General features: G+C 39.5%; 1 protein-coding gene across 1 annotated transcript in view; it reads right to left on the reverse strand.

The window, feature by feature from the left end:
• Positions 1-20,636, reverse strand: part of LOC127012927 (probable acyl-CoA dehydrogenase 6) — an 88,362-nt gene that overhangs the window by 21,089 nt on the left and 46,637 nt on the right. Inside the window, exons 3-4 of the mRNA XM_050891385.1 lie at positions 9,683-9,812; positions 5,625-5,731 (exon numbers count right to left, since the gene is read on the reverse strand). Coding sequence (XP_050747342.1) covers positions 5,625-5,731; positions 9,683-9,812 — 237 coding nt within the window. The remainder of the gene's footprint in view (positions 1-5,624; positions 5,732-9,682; positions 9,813-20,636) is intronic.

Genomic DNA, 20,636 nt, shown 5'->3' on the forward strand with positions numbered 1-20,636 from the left:
TGAGGAGGCCATTAATTTCAGAGTCCTGACTTAAACAAACATAAGCCTCAATATCTGTGTATGCATAAAGATATACGTACACGCACTTCCTGCATGTTCTTGGTCAGAATGGCATAATAAATTCAAAGCTAGTAAACTTTCAAAAGGCCAAGTCTAAATGCTAAGAATGTCTGTACATGAAGGAGTTCTGAACACTTTCTATTTATACCCCCTGGCAAAAAACAATCTTATCTTCATCCATGAGTGTTCACATCACGCTACAAGCAGCCCTAGCTGCAACAGACAGCCCGAGTGAATCATTAGTTATTATTTACACTCCAGCAGAATTTCTAAAGGGCTGGCTTCTTTCCCCTGCAACTGATCTTCTTCAACTAAAACCCCAACTGAGGAAGACTCTCCAACAGATATCTAGCTATAAGTAGGTGATGGTAGAGAACCCTAGCACACCCCTAATAGCACCTGTAAATCTAATGAGACTATAAAGTCCGTAAGAGCCTACCTACTGAGGGAGGCAGTAGACTTGGAGGGTAGGAGTCAGACACCAAGTGGAATGGGCAGGCACATTTAAGTCAGCTGGTCATACCTTCATACACACCCACCTCAATCTGCACATGAACCTTCTTCTCAAAGGCTCTAAACATAAAACAAAGCAAACCCAAGCATCTGATCTTCATTTACAAGATAAACTGGGACTGAGGTCAGCATGGCTGAAAAGAAGTCTTTTTAATGAAGGAGCTGGGGAAAAATGATGGGAGAAAATGGTATAAGGTATAAGACAAAGGAATATTGGATATAGCTATGGCTAAAGGAACTTAAAAGCAGATAATGATGAACAGCAAGGGAAAGAGATAGTGCTAATGTGGATAAAAACAGTAGCCATACAGCTATTCAGCCAATGAAAGGACTATGCCAAATCTGTCCAAGGGACTTGATATGAAATCTGTATAATAATGAAGGCCAACAAACTGAAGGAATCTAAAGTACTGATGCTTATAATACATGGACACAGACACTGGACAACCATATATATGGAGACTAAATAATAAATGAAGGACACACAAGAGCCGAGTAAGAAATATGACACTGTACTGAAGTAGTGTGAAAAGGATGGGAACATACACAGTGATTTACATCACACATCCCTTTGTTTTGGAACAGCTACTGAAGGGATTAGATAGAGGTCCCATGGAAGGTCTGCAGAGGAACAATGAGCACTATGATGTTATCACAAATGTAAACAGTTCTTGCAAGCATGGCGTCACAGGGGACTAACCACCCAAATATAGATTAAATAACAAATGCCTTACTAATGGGAATGTTCAAGTACTCCCAGATGTGATAGCTGACAGTTTGCTTCAAACGCTTGAGAAACGACTATTTACAATCAACTTATGAAGAGTTGATTCTCTTTAATTAGAAGAAAGATGATCAAGTCAATAAGTAAGTTTTACGTTTAAAATACAGCAGGCTTTGAAAACCTACTTAACAATTTACTAAAGTCAAGTGGACTCAGTCTCAGGGATATGGCTATGAAGATAACTTGGAATATGTGACTGTAATTACTCTCCCTGATAGAGCATAGCTCTGGGAAAAGGCTACTTCAGTAGGTGCTCCATAACTCATTTTTGGCAGGTCCACACCACTGGCCCTGTAGTGCCTATAATTCAGCTACTTACACAGCATGCTGTGAGGGCCCCTTCTAGGAAAGACCACACAGCATCATTGAAAGGCATATGATACAGCTAGTGCCATATAAGCAACCAGGGCTGGTCACTTCACCGTTCAAATCACAACATACTTGAGCCTCATGTTTTCTTCCCCACTGGGCTCGAGTCCAGCCATGCATCTAAATAGATTTGACAAAAGGCAAGGTTGGCTTCAACTTTTAAGGTCAATATTACGATCAAAGATAGGCAATGCATATCCTTAAAGCAAAAAATGAAGAACACATATCTGGAACTTACATCATCAGCACAGGAAAAAAACCCCAAAACTTGCATGAAATAGCTTCATCCTAACTGAATGAATAATGACTTCAAAAAACAGGAGATGGCCTACAGGAAAGGAAAGAGATTAATCATCACAGTAAGTTACAGTTTGGAGGTCAGAAGGTAAGAACTGCCACAGGTCAAACTAAGTTAAATCTTGCAGATGAAAACCAACAAAATTGAAGAAGATTGACGCGGCAAACAAAAATGTTTCAGCCACGGAAATGAAAAGAGAATGACGAAAAACATGAGGCATATAGAAGACGCCTCAAAACTAAAGAAATATTTCACATGAGATTACAAAGAGATTCACAATATAGCTGACAAAGCAAGACATCTACAGGAAGGTCTGCACAGAAATTAAAATTAGTGAAAACAGAGGTTGTTGGTTTTGGCAATCTGCACAGTCTCAGAATACATTTGGAAAGAAAAGAGAATTCAATTTACCAGTCGTATCTTATTTAAAATCAACCTGATTTGTTTATTATGAAAATGGATTTTCTAGAGAAAAGCAGAACAGGGAAAATCCTGTTGGACCCAAGCAAACTAAAATCGGTGCTACTAGGTAACTATGAGTTAAAATTTTGAAAAGATAAGAATTAGGACAAAAGTGGAAATGTGGGTAAGGAACTTGGCAAAGGGGAAATTGCATCAGGCTGCATTAAAAGAGGAAGTGCTGATGTGCAGGGAGGGTACTATTGGAGCTCCTCCTTGGATATCAGCCTTTGGACAAAACCTATTGATATTTCCATTAATGATCTTTAAAAGAAGAATAGGAATACACTAATGAAATTTGCTGGTGACACAAACTTGGGAGACATCACTAACACAGACAACTGAGGTATCACCCAGCAAGAAAGGAATGATCTTGAGTTTTCAAATTCAACATGGCAAGTACAAGTACTTAGGCACAAAGTAATAAGAATGATTGCTGTATCTTACAGTGTTTCAATAGCAAACCGCTAACAAAGATGATCTGCACAGTTAATCACAAGATTCACAAGCCAGCAAACTGTTGTGTAACATTACATATTGGAGGGTAATATTTCTATTAGGGTTGGAGAAGTATTCGTGCCATTATAGACACCATGTGCAATTTTGGTTTCTCATGCTCAAAAAAGATGACCTAAACCCAGAAAAGCAGAAAGATTGGATTCCACTGAGACAAAATGGGGCAAGATATCCATGTTGAAGAGGTAGACAGGAACAGGGTTACTTGGTGCAGTTTCCTGGAAGACATAACTTGAAGATGAAGTGTCTTCCATGATGTGTTCTTACATATCCCCCACAGACTATCAGCAAAACATGATAAAAAATTGCAGAATAATAGTGAGATAGAATGAGACAAAATCATTAAAACCAACACAAATGTGTACACTTCGTGGTACCAAGATTCCTGAAATTAAAGAAAGACACTTTCTATACCAACTGTTCTGTGCTGTTCTGCTTCTCACGTCATCTCTGTGCTAGTTTTGTTGTACATGGTCAATACTATGTACAATGTACAACAACTACATTTGAAAGCAGACAGGTGCTCCTTCAAATTGACTTGAAATTTACATTAGACTAATATACACAGTCCTTTTTATTCTGTTGAGTTTTGAATAAATTAATTCCAGGCACCTTTCACTTCCCATGTAGAGAAACACTTTTTTTTCTTCTGTGTTCGCATCACCTTCAGTAATTTTGGAACTAGCAGAAGAAAATGCTAGAAATACCTTACTCTGTGTCATTCTTCAGTTTAAAATATACTGGCTCACATGGCAGAAGCATGTCTCCAACCTTCACATGTGAACATGCTTTACTACATACATTGCTATGCTTTACTACCCCTTCACTTATCTAAGGGGGACAAACATCCCAATAGCATGAGAAACCAAAGGAAGTATTGAGCGCAGTTTCACACAGTTCAGTCTACTTTAAAGCTGGGCCACCTGGAGATGATATGTTCTTTCTGCCTTGTGCAAACCAGTGCGACTCAGAACATAAGCTAGTGCTGCTCATGCCCAAGTTGTCCATTTAATTACCCTTTGGAAGCATTGTAAGCTGGTTTCTGGATTCATACCAGGGATCAGATCTGCCATGACAGGTGAAAAAGTACCATCATTTCATCCTGCAGTCCGCCTTCCAGCTGCAGCCTGGGTTCATCAGATAATCCTAGTTGATTCCAAATTTCTCTTTAACTGTATTAATCCAAGTGTATCATACCAATTAAACTAGATGGTAAACAACATGTAGCTAAAAGAATATTTATGTTACTTATTATCTGGAACACTGCATCAAAAAATCAAAATCATATTTAGAAAGTTCTGATAATCATCTAATTAAACTAGAGAGGCATTAATTAAGATAAATTATGTTGTATTTCCTACATTAGCAACATTCAAATTTCAAATTATTTTAATGAAAAACAAGTCTATAAAAATTATGGAATTTTCTTATGAACAAAATCAATTAACTAGAAAGGGAAACAGCTATGGATCATGCAGGAAGATTTAGTCCCATTATTTCATTATCCCCATTAACTCTCTTGAAAACTATCTGCTGCACCCTTGCTCTAACACTGAATAATTATCTACTTCTCTTGAGAAAACAACCTGTGTTTGGTCAAGGAGATGGACACAGTACTCTGCTGATCAAAACACGTCTGTCAAACTCAGCGATTTTGTCTGCAGGAAGACATTGTCTCAGTAATTTGTAAGAGCCCAATGTGTTCAACTTAGCCATCCTGTGTCCAACAACAAAACCTCTAAAAGTGATTTCTTGTCATTCCCTTTTCCTTGAAGTCCACGATTCACAGTCAGATGAGATAGATATCTCTTACTTTTTCTACAGTATCTATTTTAATTTAATTGTTCAAATTATCTACTGCCTCAGGCACTTCGAAATAATAGTTTCATTCGTCCATGTTTTTAAACATATTCTTGCACTAAAACAAGAAAAATAGTTGCATGCAAAGTAACTAAATCACAAAGCTAATAGATTTGACATGGCAAATTTTTCATTGGCTCTAAATAAAACAATCACCAGTTCAGAGACATTTTTGCTGCACAGGAAGGACGGAAGGGGCTGAGGTGAGGTAAGAATGAACGAGAGGAACCCATTGTGAAAGTGATGCTATCATTTTCAGAACGGACTAGCTCTGCAATTTGCCCACATTCAGTGGAGAGGCCTGTTTTAAGGCAGAGCAATTTTTAGTACAGCTGAACAGGCCACATTCCCTATCACGTACGTCTGCAGATTTGCACAACTGAGGTGGCTATGCAACTACAGGAGAAGCTGGAGTGCTCCCTGCCAGTGGTGAGCTCGGACAGAACAGAGGAGGCAGCAGCAGGACAAACACTAGGAGAAATCCAGGGCCAGCATGACAGCTGCATATTAATCTGTTATGCTCAGCCTATGCAGGGTTATAGCTATTGATTCACTGACAAATACATTCAATTTGATTGCTTTTGGATGCATCAGAGGCATGCATTACTGCTCCTGGAATATTACTTTTTGCCCTCACCACACCAGACTTTCCTTCCTCTGTATTTCTTACAAATGACAGTGGCAAAGGGAAGGGTCAGGGAAACCAGATTCTTTCCCTTAAAATACCAGGCTGTCTAAAATTGGCAATTTGCTAGGTTAACTTACTTGCAACATCTGACCCGGCTCCAGCTTCACTGATTCCCAAGCAAGCCACAAAATCTCCAGCTATAGTTGGTACAAGGAACTGTTTTTTCAACTCATCAGAACCAAACCTGCAACAATATAATGAAAAAGATAGGCTATTAAAAGCTTTTGAAGGTAAACTTTATTTACAAGTTAGTTACAAATTTTGTTCTACCCACACAGTGATCAATTTTCCTATGACTAGGTAAAACCTGTCCCAGAGCCAAAAGACAGAATAGATACCCTCCAAAGCTATGACTCAGAGCCTTCACCAGAAGTGCAGCCAGTCATTTTAAACAAGGTCTTTACAAGTATTCAGGCATCTTACTCCCACAGAAACGTGTGGTCTAGATGCCCAAAATCTGATCTTTATGACTGTTGTTTTGAGAGCTATCAGATCTAAATAAACATGGTCCCTGAGGTGTCCCCTCAATGCTCCTGCACCAGTCTGCAGTCAGCCAGGATGGAGGACCTGCTCTCTGCATATCTTCTGACTTTTGCACCAGCTCTTTGCCAGGTTTTAGTGGTGACTGAGAAGTTATGACATGTGACGGCCACCCTCTGCAAATATCTGTATTTACATTATTAATATTTCATAACTGCATTTAAATCACATAGTGAAATCCATTAGTGCTTCTTCCCAGGCATTCTTTTAGTCCCCACAAAAATAAAAAGGGAAACAGCAAACTGTTGATGGCATTTTAACACAAAAAATTCACTTGGCCATATTTCAATTCAGTTAAGAGGCACCCTCTTTTTTTCCAACGTTCAGCTGCTTTCGTCGATTCAAAACATGGTCCATCTCATTTCACGTTTGATTTTGTCCTAATTAACATTCACTGATTTGGTCTTGCAGCGTGAATGGTGAGCTCGTGGTCTAGTTCTTGAAACTCTCTTGTGCCAGACTGAAAAATTCCTCGGGTCATGAGATGTCTCTTCTGTGAGCACAAATCCATAAAAGTCAAGTTCCTCCTCAGCCTCCTCTTCGGTATGAGGCTTCTCAGGTGAGCACTCATCTCCTTCGGCTCCCTGGGTGCCTAAGCAGGCTGCAGTTACCTCGGCCCTCCTTCTAAAACACTGTCCCAGTACTTCCAAAGGAGTGATGCCATTTTAGCTAAGACTCTGACCCTTCCCCTCGACTCCAACCCTGACACAAACCAGTCAAAGGACATGGGACAGCCAGAGAACAGACCGGGAGCTGGCAGACGCTTTAACTTTGTGCACACAGGGAGCTCAATTCCTAGTCCTGTCCCTGCTGATAATCACGGCAGCAATCCCAAATAAATACAAGAAGCGAGCTTGGAGTGTTTACTCCTTCCTCCAGCATACTGGGACAAAGTCCCCTGGTCTGTTATGCAGTGTAATCTTTTTCTTTTTTTCTTTTCCTTGGGACATGATCAAGTATGGCCAGCTGAACATTCATTAGACAAAAAACTCCAACAACAACATGAAAAATCAGATTATGAGAGGAGTTAGCAGGGATTTTTGGCAATGCTTTCTGATGCTTAAAACTTTGCCAACCTTTAGTTATTTCAACAGAGGATTTCCATGACACGAACTTTTCTCAGAATAATGTTTTTGGTTTGATATCTATCTTTCTTTGATTTAAGTTCCAGAAAACAGTTCAGCTCTTCCCAAAAATGAGGCTACAGAAGAAGTTATTTTCCAATTAAAAAAAAAGTCTGGCAACACTATCTTCAGAAGATCATGGGTCTCCATGCCTTGCAGGAAGGACATGCAGCCCAGCAAGCAGCTAGCTATTGTGTTAGAAATATGTTGTTTCTGTAAAATTCCACCAATCTTAAATGCATCCCAGAAAAATCTCATTGCATAAATGCAATACCCACTTCTTTCTAGTTTAACAGCTCCAGAATTAGGGAACTCTGTTTGCAATGATATCATGCTCTGGCTCAAGACAGACCAGACTATGTCTGTTTTTTGGGCCACGGCCATACCCCAGAGTATAGTTTCCCATATGATTAACTGTGCAGCCTTAGCATCACACTAAAATATATTTTCGTGCATGTGTGTATGTAATCACACACACGAGTCTACAGTCAGTAAACCAGAGCTCCTTGTTGATGATGGGTAACCCAGAAGTCCCAAGTGTGAGATTCTGACACATTATGAGTTGCATGAAAGTGGTACATCCTTTCTTGCTCCACACTTTATAAGTAACATTGGTGGAATGTCATGAATACAAACACAAAAATGACAATGGTTTACAATCTTGTAAATGGTGGGTAAAAGGAAAATAAAACTATGGCAAAATACAGATGCATCATGTGTAACAATGCATAGTTAATATGCAAAATTTGGATTATCTCTTTGAACTTCTTTAGGATCACCACAGTACACAGATACCTTTAAAGAAACCATCCAGGTTGCATGCAATTTGAATCCATGACCCAGGACAAGCAGTTAGCCCTCTCACTATACTGCAGGAAGTAAAGCTGCACCCATGCAAAATTTCCTGTAGCAACCAGCTTTCTCTTTTAATTACCAAGTTTCACTTTTACATCTTAAGAGTGGGACACTGTACTGTATAACTAGTCAGTGGAATTGACTTAACAGTGGAGGAAAAGTTCACTAATACAGATGCAAATTCAATTACAGATCTCATCACGTTAACAACATTTTCACTTTTACTTTCCAAGAACATCCACTTCAGGATTTCACTAGCACAAATGTACGTAGCTTCACTGCTTTACTACAGCAGAACAGAGTAACAGAAGGCCAAAAAACTGCAATGGAACAAAATCCTGCCTTCTTTAACCCACAAATTTTTATAAACCCCTGGGAATAAAAGGCTATCATGGGGGCAAGGTAGTATTCTCTGAAGTCTTTTAAAATACTAGTTTCATTCTCAGTTGGACTATAACTAAGATACTGTTGCAACAGACATACTGAACTCCATGCTTTCAGCAAGCTTTTGGTGTATCACACAAAGGAGAAGAAAAATTTTAGAAAGATTTCCCATGGCTGAGACCTCTGAAGTCGCACATACCTAGCAGAAGGATAAATGGATGTCAAGGGAACAGAGCCTACATTCCAGACTCTACAGTGGATTTACAGGCATTTTCACTCAGAATGGGGAAAAAAAAAACCCCACCAACAAACAACCCAACCCTAAAATGCTCTTCTGTGCAAAAATTCCCCTCTTGTACATCTGTTTTGTGCAGAGAAATTCCTGACTTCATCATTGTTATTTGAATTTAATCTCCACCACCACCTTCCAGAATTTTAGGCATATCCATATTCTAGGGGCAAACTGCTGGACCAGCCTGTCGCCTCCCTCTACTTTTGCAAACTGCTGTTTTGATGCAGAATGTCTGTGAAACTACTACATGAAGAAGTTGGTAACTGCCACTTTTATTGAGGGAGCAAAAAAAACCAAACCCAAAACAGATTCAGAAAGTGCAGGAGCCTGAATGATTGTAAGTGATAAAATGCGAACACTGACACAAGCAGATGAGAAAAAGCAAAATGAGTAATTGCCTGGAATGGGCGTGATGGGAAGCATGACACGTGCTACAACTTTCGGGCGTACACCAATATTGAGCATTTCTGAAAAGTCACAGTCAGTGAGGAGCACCTTGTAAAGCTGGAAAAAAGCAAGTAAATTATAAAATAGAATTAGACTGATCCTAATCATTACAAATAAATGCATCCTTAGTATGACTGCACTGGGACATCTGGCTAAGAAAAAACACAAACATGAATAGGGGGATTCTGGAATTAAAATTGTTTTATTGGTCGTGGCACCAAGGTTCTGTGTTTGTAAACATATCATCTACTATTAAACAAGGCCTGTGTTTTAATATATAATATTCTAACATTAAAAAAATACATATTTTCTCCCCTAAACCAAACTGTCTGAGAGAGGCAGAGAGTAGGTTCCTTCCTCAAGCGTTACTGAAGAACAACTAGACAGTAAATCTGCACAGTAATGTCTTTTTCTACTCTTAAACAGATTGGGGTTTAGGCCTAAACACATGACGATTTGGGTTTTAGGCTAAACCAAACTTTCTGAAAATTACCTTGTAAGAGCAGGAGTAGCCATGCCAGCTTGCACTCCAATAGCCATAGGAATACCTCCACAGCGGATATTTCCCAGCTCTTCTGCCACTGCAATGTTATAGGAGAAGTCCAAGCCCATGCCGCCATATTCTGAGGAAAAAACAAATCTATGACACTCATGTTCTAGACTGGCATAAGCAACAAGAAAAAAAATAAAATATTTCTACTGCAAGGACTTGCCAACTGCAATTTCACTGCTAATTTTTAAATATTTGACAATTATCAGCTTTCTTTCAGAAAAGCAATGCCACACTATTCTTTACAAAACACGAATTCAAAATTACACCTGCTCTAATTACCCGTGTGCACATCAGGTCACCTCTGAATATCCTAAGTAGCATCATTACTTTTACTGGAAACAGCAGGAAAAAGTGATGTGCTGCTGAAAACGACATCAGAAGGCAAAATTATTCTTTCTAACAGCAAGGTCATATGAACAAATCACCACAAGGTAAGAAGTGCTTTTATTTCTCCACGATAATGCCTGACACCCGCTCTCACCCCCCAATGCACTGAAGCGGAGCTCATCTTTCTCACACACAGCAGTCAAGTCAGCACAGAGCAAGACCATGTGCAGGTCGTGTCCCTATATTAAGTTACTGCTGTAGCTCAAAATCCACGTTAGACACAAGTACAATACCGAACACGTGTGTTTCATATCCTGGCACCTGGTCGGTGCAGTCATTAAAGCATTTTTCATTAGCAGGAGGCTGACGACCCGGGGCGCTGGCCAGGTGCCAGCATGGGCCATTCCTCCTCCCCACATTCCAATCTGCAAATTCATTTAAAGAGGATATTATTCTTCACCTCCTTCCCATGCCCAGCACAGATAAATCCACCTCGTAGCGAAACACAGAAAAGGGCCACGTTGCTATGATGGATGAGGTAATTTCTAGCTGTATTAAATAGTTCATAGTCCAAAGGAAATATGGTGAGAAAGAGCAGCTTACTGCTTGATGTCATTAGTTGACTGAGAAGCTTTGATTAGATAACGTTTTCCTCCTTTTTTTAGTTTGGTTTTTTTTTTAACTCATTTGAAGACCAACTAAGAAAATTTCAAATAAATAGATACAATCCCCCACCCCTCACACACACAATAAGGGGCAGACAACCCTCTTCCATTTTCACTTGCTGACATCAAACACTATCTGAGCTCACCCCTCTACTGACCTGCTTTGAAGTTTTAAAAAAACACCATTAATTAAAAATCAAAACACCACAGTGCATATAAACACAGGGCTTTGTGTGCCATCATCTGTTTTCTAAAGCCACAGAAACTATCTTTGTGCATCCTTTTTCTGCAAAAAGAAAGGAAAACACAAATGGAAAAGGCTAAGCGTGAAGTTCAATTTTCAAATAACATTTCTCCTTAGATCATCCTGAATAATCTGGATTGTAAGAATCAAAAACATAGCTACTTTTCCAAACTTTTACCTGAAAATAAAGAATGTTTCTTGAAAATATACACAAAATCAAAATTCTTACTGGGAGCTTAAGCAGTACAGTGAAACAACAGTAACATGGGAATGTGTTTCACATAATATATGATCCAATTCTCTTGCCTTTACAAAGCCCTCATCAATAAATAAATGCTCTGAGGAACAGTAAGGAACATATGTGCATGCAAAGGCAAGGCTATTTAAAGATGTGTGGTATGAGAGAGTTTTTGCTAATTTTATATTAATCTATAGCAGCGTTATAATAGATAACCTCAGTTTTGGCACTGCACAAATGCTTTCCATTTGATTTTATTTTTTTTAAATCAGTCAATCATTTTATTGCCAAACTACAGTTATTACTGATTGTGTCTTTGGTTTTGTCTACCAAGCAGTTATATTCCTGGCTTTCACTTAATTTCACAAATTAAAACCTTAGTTTCTTGATTTACCCAAAGCAATTTCACAGGAGGAATGCTATGCACAAAACTGACCCAAAGAAGGACCGTTTTATGCAAGTGTACGGCTTACATACATTCTTTGTTCAAACCACAATTCATTATATATTACTATATAACAGACTTGCCTTGCTCTCATTTGAGATTAGTTACTAAGCGGAACAAAGTGATGACAAAGTGTCTCAACGTGATGACACTGAAGGAATTTCCTACCAAAGGGAGGAAACGATCAGAATGAAGCCTCGGCAGCTGAAAAGGTGGAGGGGGGAAGCCCTACCAGGCAAAGAGATGATGCATCCTCCGAAGATTTTATAATCTGGGCATAGATAATGCAAGAGACAACCACAGATGCAGACAGGCAGGAAGGGCAGAAGCAAATGGTAAAAACATTAATCACGCAACACCTAACTTTTCATCAGTTGTTCTGGGAGCCAAGGAGAAAGAGTGTCATGGATAAATGTGAGTGGTTTGACAGACAATTATAGGGAACGCCTCTTCTGAACCCAAAGTACTTGATTGAGACAGAGATTCACTTGTCCGTGCAGTCTGTGCAGCTATATCCCCAAGTAATTTGGGTAACTTATGACATGGCTAAAGACAGTTGTGTCCCATCTCTTTGGAGAACTGGATCTCTGCACCAAGACATGCTGCCAGCAGTGTCACACACAGCGATAGCAGGCAGCGCTGGCTCTGAGCACTAATGCAACTTTCTTTTTTCCCCAGCACATGGTGGCCGCCTGGCTTTCACAGCCCCACTGCCAGCTATTTTGGGACAGGTCCAAGCACATCACCCTGTGTGCCACAGGACTCAGCTCTTTAACTGAGACAAAACCACCAGGCCGTTCTTATTTCCACCTGCTGCAGTGATGATGGTGAATGTTTTACGGAATGAATGTTTAATTTTTGTTTGGAATAAGACTTACTCTTTTTGGAATAACTCTTATTTGCAATAAGGGAGTAAGCTGGTGGTACGAGGGTCGTGTTCGCCAGTGTTATCAACAAACACCACCTCCTGGAAGTATCTGTACAATGATGAAATGCTAATTGGTCAATTTAATTTTCATTCAGAAAAGTAAACACCATGCCTAATGTAATTTTTGGTGAAAAATCCATAATGAAAGGAACCAAATAAATTTCAGATTTGATTGCTTTAAAAAAAAAAAAAAAAAACAAGCTATATGTAAACATTCACATGTAAAACATTTCTAGGGTAAATATTTCATTTAACTTTAAAATGAGATGAGTGACCTTCAGAGAATTGTTTGGCTACATTTCCATTTTTAATTTGCAAGAAATATTAAAAGAACAAAGCAAAGCAAAACTAGGCAGAAAGTCTAATGCACTAATGCTTTTATAATTCAAAACAGGTAGAAAAAGGCAACTCTGCTATACTCAAATTGTTACTGTTTTGCTGACAATAGCACAACTTCCAACTGTTGAACGGCTTAATTTGATATCTTATCCATTGTTTGATTTCAGGTTCTTTTACAAAGAAATTAAATTATAAAGCCCAAAGCAAGAACACATGAACATGCAAATAAATAAAGATTCTGTACTGCAGACCATGGGCAGGACCCACGCTGGAGTAGGGGAAAACTGTGAGGAGGAAGGAGCAGCAACGAGGAGGTGCTATGGACTGACTGCAACCCCCCATCCCCATCCCCCTGTGCTGCTCGGGGTGGGGAAGGAGGTAGATGACTCAGGAATGAAGGACTGGAGCTGAGCCTGGGAAGAAGGGGGAGAGGATGGGGGGAACATGTTGTTTTAATTTGCCTTTGTTTCTCACTACGCAAATCTATTTTAACTGGCCACAAATTAAACTAATTTTCCCCAAGCCAAGTCTGCTTTGCCCATGACGGTAACTGGTGAGCAGTCTCCCCGACTTTATCTTGACAGCCGAGCCTTGCCATCGTATTTTCTTCCCTGTCCTGTTGAGGAGGGGGAGTGAGCGAGCGGCTGGGTGGGTGTCTGGCTGATGGCCAAGGTGAACCCACCACACCATGGTCAGCATATTAACCTATTTTTCTTTTAAATTGGTTCTGTGCTTTTCTACTAACCACCACCACCACATTATTCTAACCCCCCAAAAAAGAGGAAAAGAAAAAGCTTATTTTAAAGTCTTATTGTATATAGACTAACTTATTTCTACACTGTTAAATTTGTGACACTGCCAGTGGAGTGGGAGTCCAAAAGAAAACAGCAAGTTTTAAAAAACGTGTTTTTTTAAAAAGATGCAGATGTACATTCTACTAAATCTGATAATTTAGGGTATCAGGACTTTTATATATGAATATAGGCAGACAGCAAAGATGATGCCCAAAAATACAAATAGAAGAGCACTACTATCTGATCTTCAGCTGCAACATGTCAAAACAAAAACACTGCTGAGGAGATCAGTTGGGAAAACAAAGGCAAAGAATGTCTATGAAAAAGGACTTATAAAGGCAAAGGCGAAGCTGAGGTCTTCCATATAACTGTTTCATTTTTGTGAAGACCAACACGTTTCCTGTCACTTTTTCAGCTACAGGTTCCCTGTTCAAATATGACTGTTCAACGATGAGACAGGCTTGAAGTCTCTCGTCCAAGTTTTGTAAGAGTTTAAAAGTGTCCCTACTTGGAATTTGCTTCTGAACTCCATCTAGTAGCTGTCTGCAGGAATGACAACATCCGTGGTGAAAAGGGTCTATAAGTGAGTTGAAGGAAGGAGAAACAGGGGTTCTTCAGAGTGTTTTAAGAATGTGAGTGAGCCTGGAAAAAGGAATGGTGAAAACACAATACAGCCATATCGGTAACTCAATCTTAAATGCTTATATAATTTATCTTGTTTGTTTACAGAGCTTCCAAAGTTCACATAAAGTGTATCTACACCAAAGGAAATCACGCAGTATTATTTCTACTATTGGCACCTAACTCAGTGCAAGAAAAAACAAACATGTGCTCTTATTTCTAATGACTAGAAAGACAAATAAAACATGAATCAACTCCCATTTTGAAGATAGGTCTGAGAGACTCCTACATCTGACACTAGGATGACAGAGCTAATTGCCAGTTTTCATCACAGCCTACAATTTTAAATCAACAGAAGCAAAATTTAAGTGTTCAAACTTACTCACCCGTCATAAATACAGTTCAAGAATTTCAGCTCCAGAGGACTACAAAGAGCCCTAAAGTTACATAATTGCAAATGTCATCAGGTAGGACAGTACAGAAATCCTGCTATAATTCCTTTCCCCTTCTTTACATAAAAGGAATTTAAAGAATTACCAAAGGTGTACTCTCTGTGTTGTGCAATTTCCCACAAACCCATTCTGAAGAGTCTAGGCTGATCAAGTTCAGAAAATACCTACTGCCTTCTTGGTTATTTGCTTCCTGCTGGGTGCAGTGGAAAAAACTCTCATTTCATGTAACAGAAACTCTGTGCATCCACTTCAGCCTTGTTGAGATGAACACGTATATTTTTTGGCTATTTCACCTGGATCAGTTCACCAAAAAAAATGAAAAACAAACAAAAAACCCTTGTACCAGATGCAAAGTTCCCCTTAACAGATTATCTTAGCCAGACGGATCAAATTCTCTCAGTTTGTCCCAAAGAAAGATGAATTATAGTGCTTTCTATTTGTGTTTGGTTGATCCTAGAAAGAACACCACCACATACAGTACTTTATCTCTCACAGATACTCACTAGTTCATCTGTAAAATCCAAGGCAGATAAGGACCTCTTCTGCTAACCAAAGTTTTACTTGGTAATATCACTCTTGTGATCCAGTATTCTTTGGAAAAGGAAAAATACAGACTGGCTGCTCATTCCTCTTCAAACATACACAGTTAGCAGCATAAGTACAATCCCTGAGCAATTAACAATGCAAATTGTGTGTTCCCACAATACTCATTGCTATAGAAGTCATCATGGTTGCCACTTCAGAAACAAAATTTACTAAGATGAGTAAGGTGATCAGATCTGTGTAGCACCATTTTAGATTAAGACGGAGCTACACTGGAAAACACAGGAGAAACTTTCCCTACAATGTAAGGATAAGAAACCCCTATAAAAACAAACAAAATGTCAAGTAGGAACTCAGCAGTGCCTGCCACTGATCAGATAAATGCACCACACAGACCGGGCCCTAGCTAGAGGGACCATGGACACATTCAAAGAGGGTTCAAAGCTGTCTAGGACACTGCTTTAGAAAGCCAGAGCAATGTATTTTAAATCACTAGTCCACAGCAGCTGCACTTGCTACCCTCTAGCTTCCAAAATCTCCCTCACATGTGTAAATTTTCTTTATTTTCTAAATGGTTATGCAGTGTGACCAAGTGCCATGTGAGTCAGCAATCACATCTGCATCAATCTTCAAATTCAGGAGGATATCAGTCCCCTTCAAAAAGGACACAAACCCCCAAAATTGTATACAAAAAACGTTATGGGGAAGGAAAAGCTAAGCTGCACAGTACAAATAACATAAAATGTCCACATGGCAACACAGGAAACAGTTACAGCGTGAAAAGATGCAGTAGCAAAAAAAAAAAAGAAAGAAAAAAGAAAATCCAAGATTGCACACAGTCCCAAGCACCAGCTATTGCGTCAGCTCCAACTCTGAGGAAAACTTGATGTAATCACTGGTCACAGATTCCTCGGCCATCTTCTGCCTACTTTTGAACTGAGATTATTTTGCCCCCTCATCTCTGACCCAACATCAATTCCACAAAAGCCTAGTTAAACCATCCTACAATTTTTTTCTTTAAGGTTAAAAAGTACAGATCTCAATTATCGTATGTTTGAAAATGTCAGTCAAACTAAATGCCACAGCATGAAGAAAACAGGAAAAAAAACATGTAAAAACAAAGTCAAGAAGTGTATAGGCTGAATATTGCACCTCCTGAGCTTCAATGGCAAAGCCATGCTACTTCTCATGTGGTTTCTCTTTCAGCAAGGTCATAAACAAACCATAGCCTAGGTTTCAAGAATATCACCTCTGCAACCTCCCCACTGCTTGAGGTCAGTCAATCAGCAACAACTGCCAACCTCCTTACATACACTGAACACATACATTCCTATAACCTGTTGCACGTTCGCCTGGTTTAAGCTTTGCTTTTGGATGCTCAGTTTAATTCTCTGAGTCAGGTTTATCCAGCAGGGAATATTCTCTCCAGCTTAAAGGTTGCCACCCTTCTGACAAACAGGCCAATATTGCATCAACATCCTTCAACACGGTGCGTGTCCACTGCAGTCCTACTGACACGACTGTGAATCAGCCCTCAGAGGCACCAAAATCTGCCTTTGGACTCGATGAGGCATTTGTCAGCCCCATGTAAAATGTGTTCTTCCCACGAAAATGACTGTGCAGCTGCTCAGCTAGCTTCTTTTAAACGTGCTCATTCATTTTGAACAGGTAATAAATTGTCCTGGTTTCAGCGAGGACAGAGTTAATTTTCTTCCTAGTAGCTGGTATAGTGCTGTGTTTTGGATTTAGTAGGAAAATAATGTTGATAACACACTGATGTTTTTAGTTGTAGCTAAGTAGTGTTTATACTAAGTCAAGGATTTTTCAGCTTCTCATGCCCAGACAGCAAGAAGGCTGGAGGGGGCACAAGAAGCTGGGAGGGGACACCGCCAGGACAGCTGACCCAAACTGGCCAAAGAGCTATTCCATACCATATGACATCATGCCCAGTATATAAACTGGGGGAGCTGGCTGGGAGGGGCGGATCGCAGCTCGGGAAGTAACTGGGCATCGGTCAATGAGTGGTGAGCAATTGCATTGTGCACCACTTGCTTTGTATAGTTTAATTCTTTTAGTATTACTATTGTCATATTATTATTATCATTATCATTGTTTTTCATTTCTCTGTCCTATTAAACTGTCTTTATCTCAACTCACGAGGTTTTTTTTCCCTGGTTCTCTCCCCCATCCCAGGGGTGGGGGGGAATGAGCGAGCGGCTGCGTGGTGCTTAGCTGCCAGCTGGGGTTAAACCACGACATAAATCAATTAATCTCACACCTGTACAAGAATGAAGCAGGTACATCATCTTTATGTGCTGCTGGTGCTCCTATTCAGGACTCTTCCTCTCACGTGAACTACCACAAACTACTACAAAAACTTCATGTTACTCTGCATCATGGCAAATTTTCCTCCAACCAGATCTGAAGTGTGAATACACAAATAGATATTATAAGGAATCTACAGTAATGTACAGACATTCAACATCCCATAGGCAAACAGGGAAAGAAAACACGAATAGACTTATCAATAGGTAACAGACAGAGAGCGCCCAAAGAATATTCTCCAGTTTAAGCACAACAGAGAGACAAGATGAGTAACAGGACTGAATACAAGTATGTACATTTGTAAGGACTTTTTAAAAGCTGGATGAAACGGGGTCAAGATCTGAAATCAGAAGAAATTGTACTCAGTTTTGTAGCAAACCCTATGAGCAAAAAGCAGACTAATTACTTTCATTTCTTAAAGGCATCAGGATATAGAGTCAATATTCAAAAGATCCAGAGCTCATTCTGTCTCTTCTGAATTCCACATAAATAAATAATTAAATTGAAAAGCAATACTACGTGATTCAGGGATTAAACAGATTTATAACATTTGCTACTTATTAAAGTTTCTATGCTACGATTTAATACAAAGGCTGACTATTTATCAGCTGAAAGCTGTGTTTAACTTTCTTCCCTACAAGATCTTTTACTCCAGTCCAAGCTGATAAATAGCTTGTTGGAAATCCACATTTGTCTGACATGGAAAACTTTAGCCAGTTACCTCAAGATGTCACACCCAAAGACATAAATTTTACTAGATCACAAGTTCCAGAACTTGCAATTTCCAAATGGAGTTATAAACTGAGAATTGAAATTGCAGGCATGGGGAGAGAAACTTGACAAATGCTGGTTTTGAATAAATTCCAGAAAAAAGAATTTCAGAATGTGTGCAGTGAATAATTAAATGAACTTCGGACATGCTCTGGAGCTAGCCTGGCTAGCACAGGGGTTTTAGTTCAGTAACACTGAACTTGGAACAGAAGCACACTGCAGGAGGCTTCCACAGGAATTTCTGATCAGCACAGGCTTACAGGACCAAATCATTTTCCAGTGGCTGACTCCTTAAATCCTTGAGAAGCTGAGCCAGATACTGAAAAAAACATGCCATGCCATCCCAGAATACCTGCCACACTGGAGATCAACATAATCTTAGCACGGTCACAGCGAACAAATTATTAGAGAGACATCTATCAACTGATGCCACAGCTAGAAGCACACCCCTCTGTCATTATGCAATTTCCTTGTTTATAACCATTAACAAGCAAAATTCTCCGCAGCTAGTAACATCTGCATCCGCAGGCTGATGCAGCCATCAGCGTGGGCAGGGCTGGGACCACCAGTTCCACAGCTCCTCAACCCCAGCAGCTCCCAAGCCCTCACCCCGCGGGACAGCCTGTCGCGCTGCTGGAGCATCTCCAGATGTTTCAGTTCCTGAGTACAGCAGAGACCGAAGGAGAGCATCTTCTGTATGTTGTGGTTGTTTGTGAAATCTGATTGGTTTTGAAACCACTTTGAGTTAGCAAAGGCAAAGCAATAAAAGAGCATCCCTATTTCCGAGCAATAGAGTGTGGTTAGTTGTTTAAGACAAAACCCAGATTTTCAGTTTTCCAAGAAAGGTCATGAGTTTGATCTCAGACTGGGAACAAAACTCAAATAAAAATGCAAAAATCTGAATATTTTTATAACATGGAATTGTATTCTTTTGTCAGGGTTTTTTTTTTTCCCCAAAAGACATTCAAAGGAAATTTCACAATAAAAACCCCTTCTGGGACAAAAATGGAAGATTTTTCGCAGTGTCAAAACAATGCATTTCCCCTTCTTTTTCTCCAACAAAATAGGTATTTCAGTAGAAGTGACACGTTCCCATGCTTGGTCTATTCTTTATAATTTTAATGGAAAAAACATTTCACTGACAACTTTTATTTGGTTTAAGGAGTGTGGACAAACACTGTAAGCACTATTCTAGAGCTGAAAATATCTGGTTTAGTTCTCATTTTTGCCTATGATTCTGTGTGCATCCTTGCCCTAAAGATTTGTCAGCCATACCATATCATAAAACAGATTATCCCTCTCTGTTTGTAAAAGAGCTAACACAACAGGATTCTAATTTGAACTGCAATCTCCAATGTGAAATACGCTACATCACTATTTTTATTTACATTGAAATTGGAGGGTGTGCCTTATATGTGGTACTGGCCACAAATGAAAGGATTTTCAGTACAGTGCAAAGCATACCAGAAATCAAATTCCCCATTCAAGATTGTTTTCTTCAAAAGAACCTTCCACTCAAAATATTATATTATTTCTATGAGCATTTCATCATCCCCTGTGCTACACTCCAAGAAATTATCAGTAACAAATCAGGACTCAAAACCGTGAAAAGCAAGTTATTCCAAGGGGGAATGACAGCACCCAGCTGCACAGCAGATATACATAGAGAATAACCTAGGGCAAAAGTGAACGATGACATGGTTAAAAGTATCTGTAGAAGAGTGAGATGAGTTAAGGAAAAAAAACACACCACACCCCCCCCGAAAATCCTTTCCACCTTCCCCGACTCCCAATCCTACCTGAATTATAACTAACGACCCTAAGCGTTTACACACCCAGTAGTACAGCTACTCTTTTACTATACAGTTTAACTATAATTTTTTACAACAGAAATAGAAAATAGATTTAGCCATAGCAAATTAAAGTCTACAGTAAAAGTGCATTTGCACTACTGACTGTATACACACTTGCAGCTAAAGTCAGACCTCTCCCAGCTGTGAACGCTATCTCTGTTATTTGTGGACCATTCAGGAACCTGAGCAGGGACGTTCTTGCATTCAGCTAGCACTCAGGAGCTCCAAGGACTTCAGAGGCTGGCTATTCACCTCAATCATCTGCTTTTTTATAAGTAGCTATACAACAAATTACATCTCAAATTCTTGTTCTTAAAATATCATCCTAGAGTTACATAGCAAGAAATGC

This window comes from Gymnogyps californianus, chromosome 2 (genome assembly GCF_018139145.2).
Source record: "Gymnogyps californianus isolate 813 chromosome 2, ASM1813914v2, whole genome shotgun sequence".
NCBI lineage: Eukaryota > Metazoa > Chordata > Aves > Accipitriformes > Cathartidae > Gymnogyps > Gymnogyps californianus.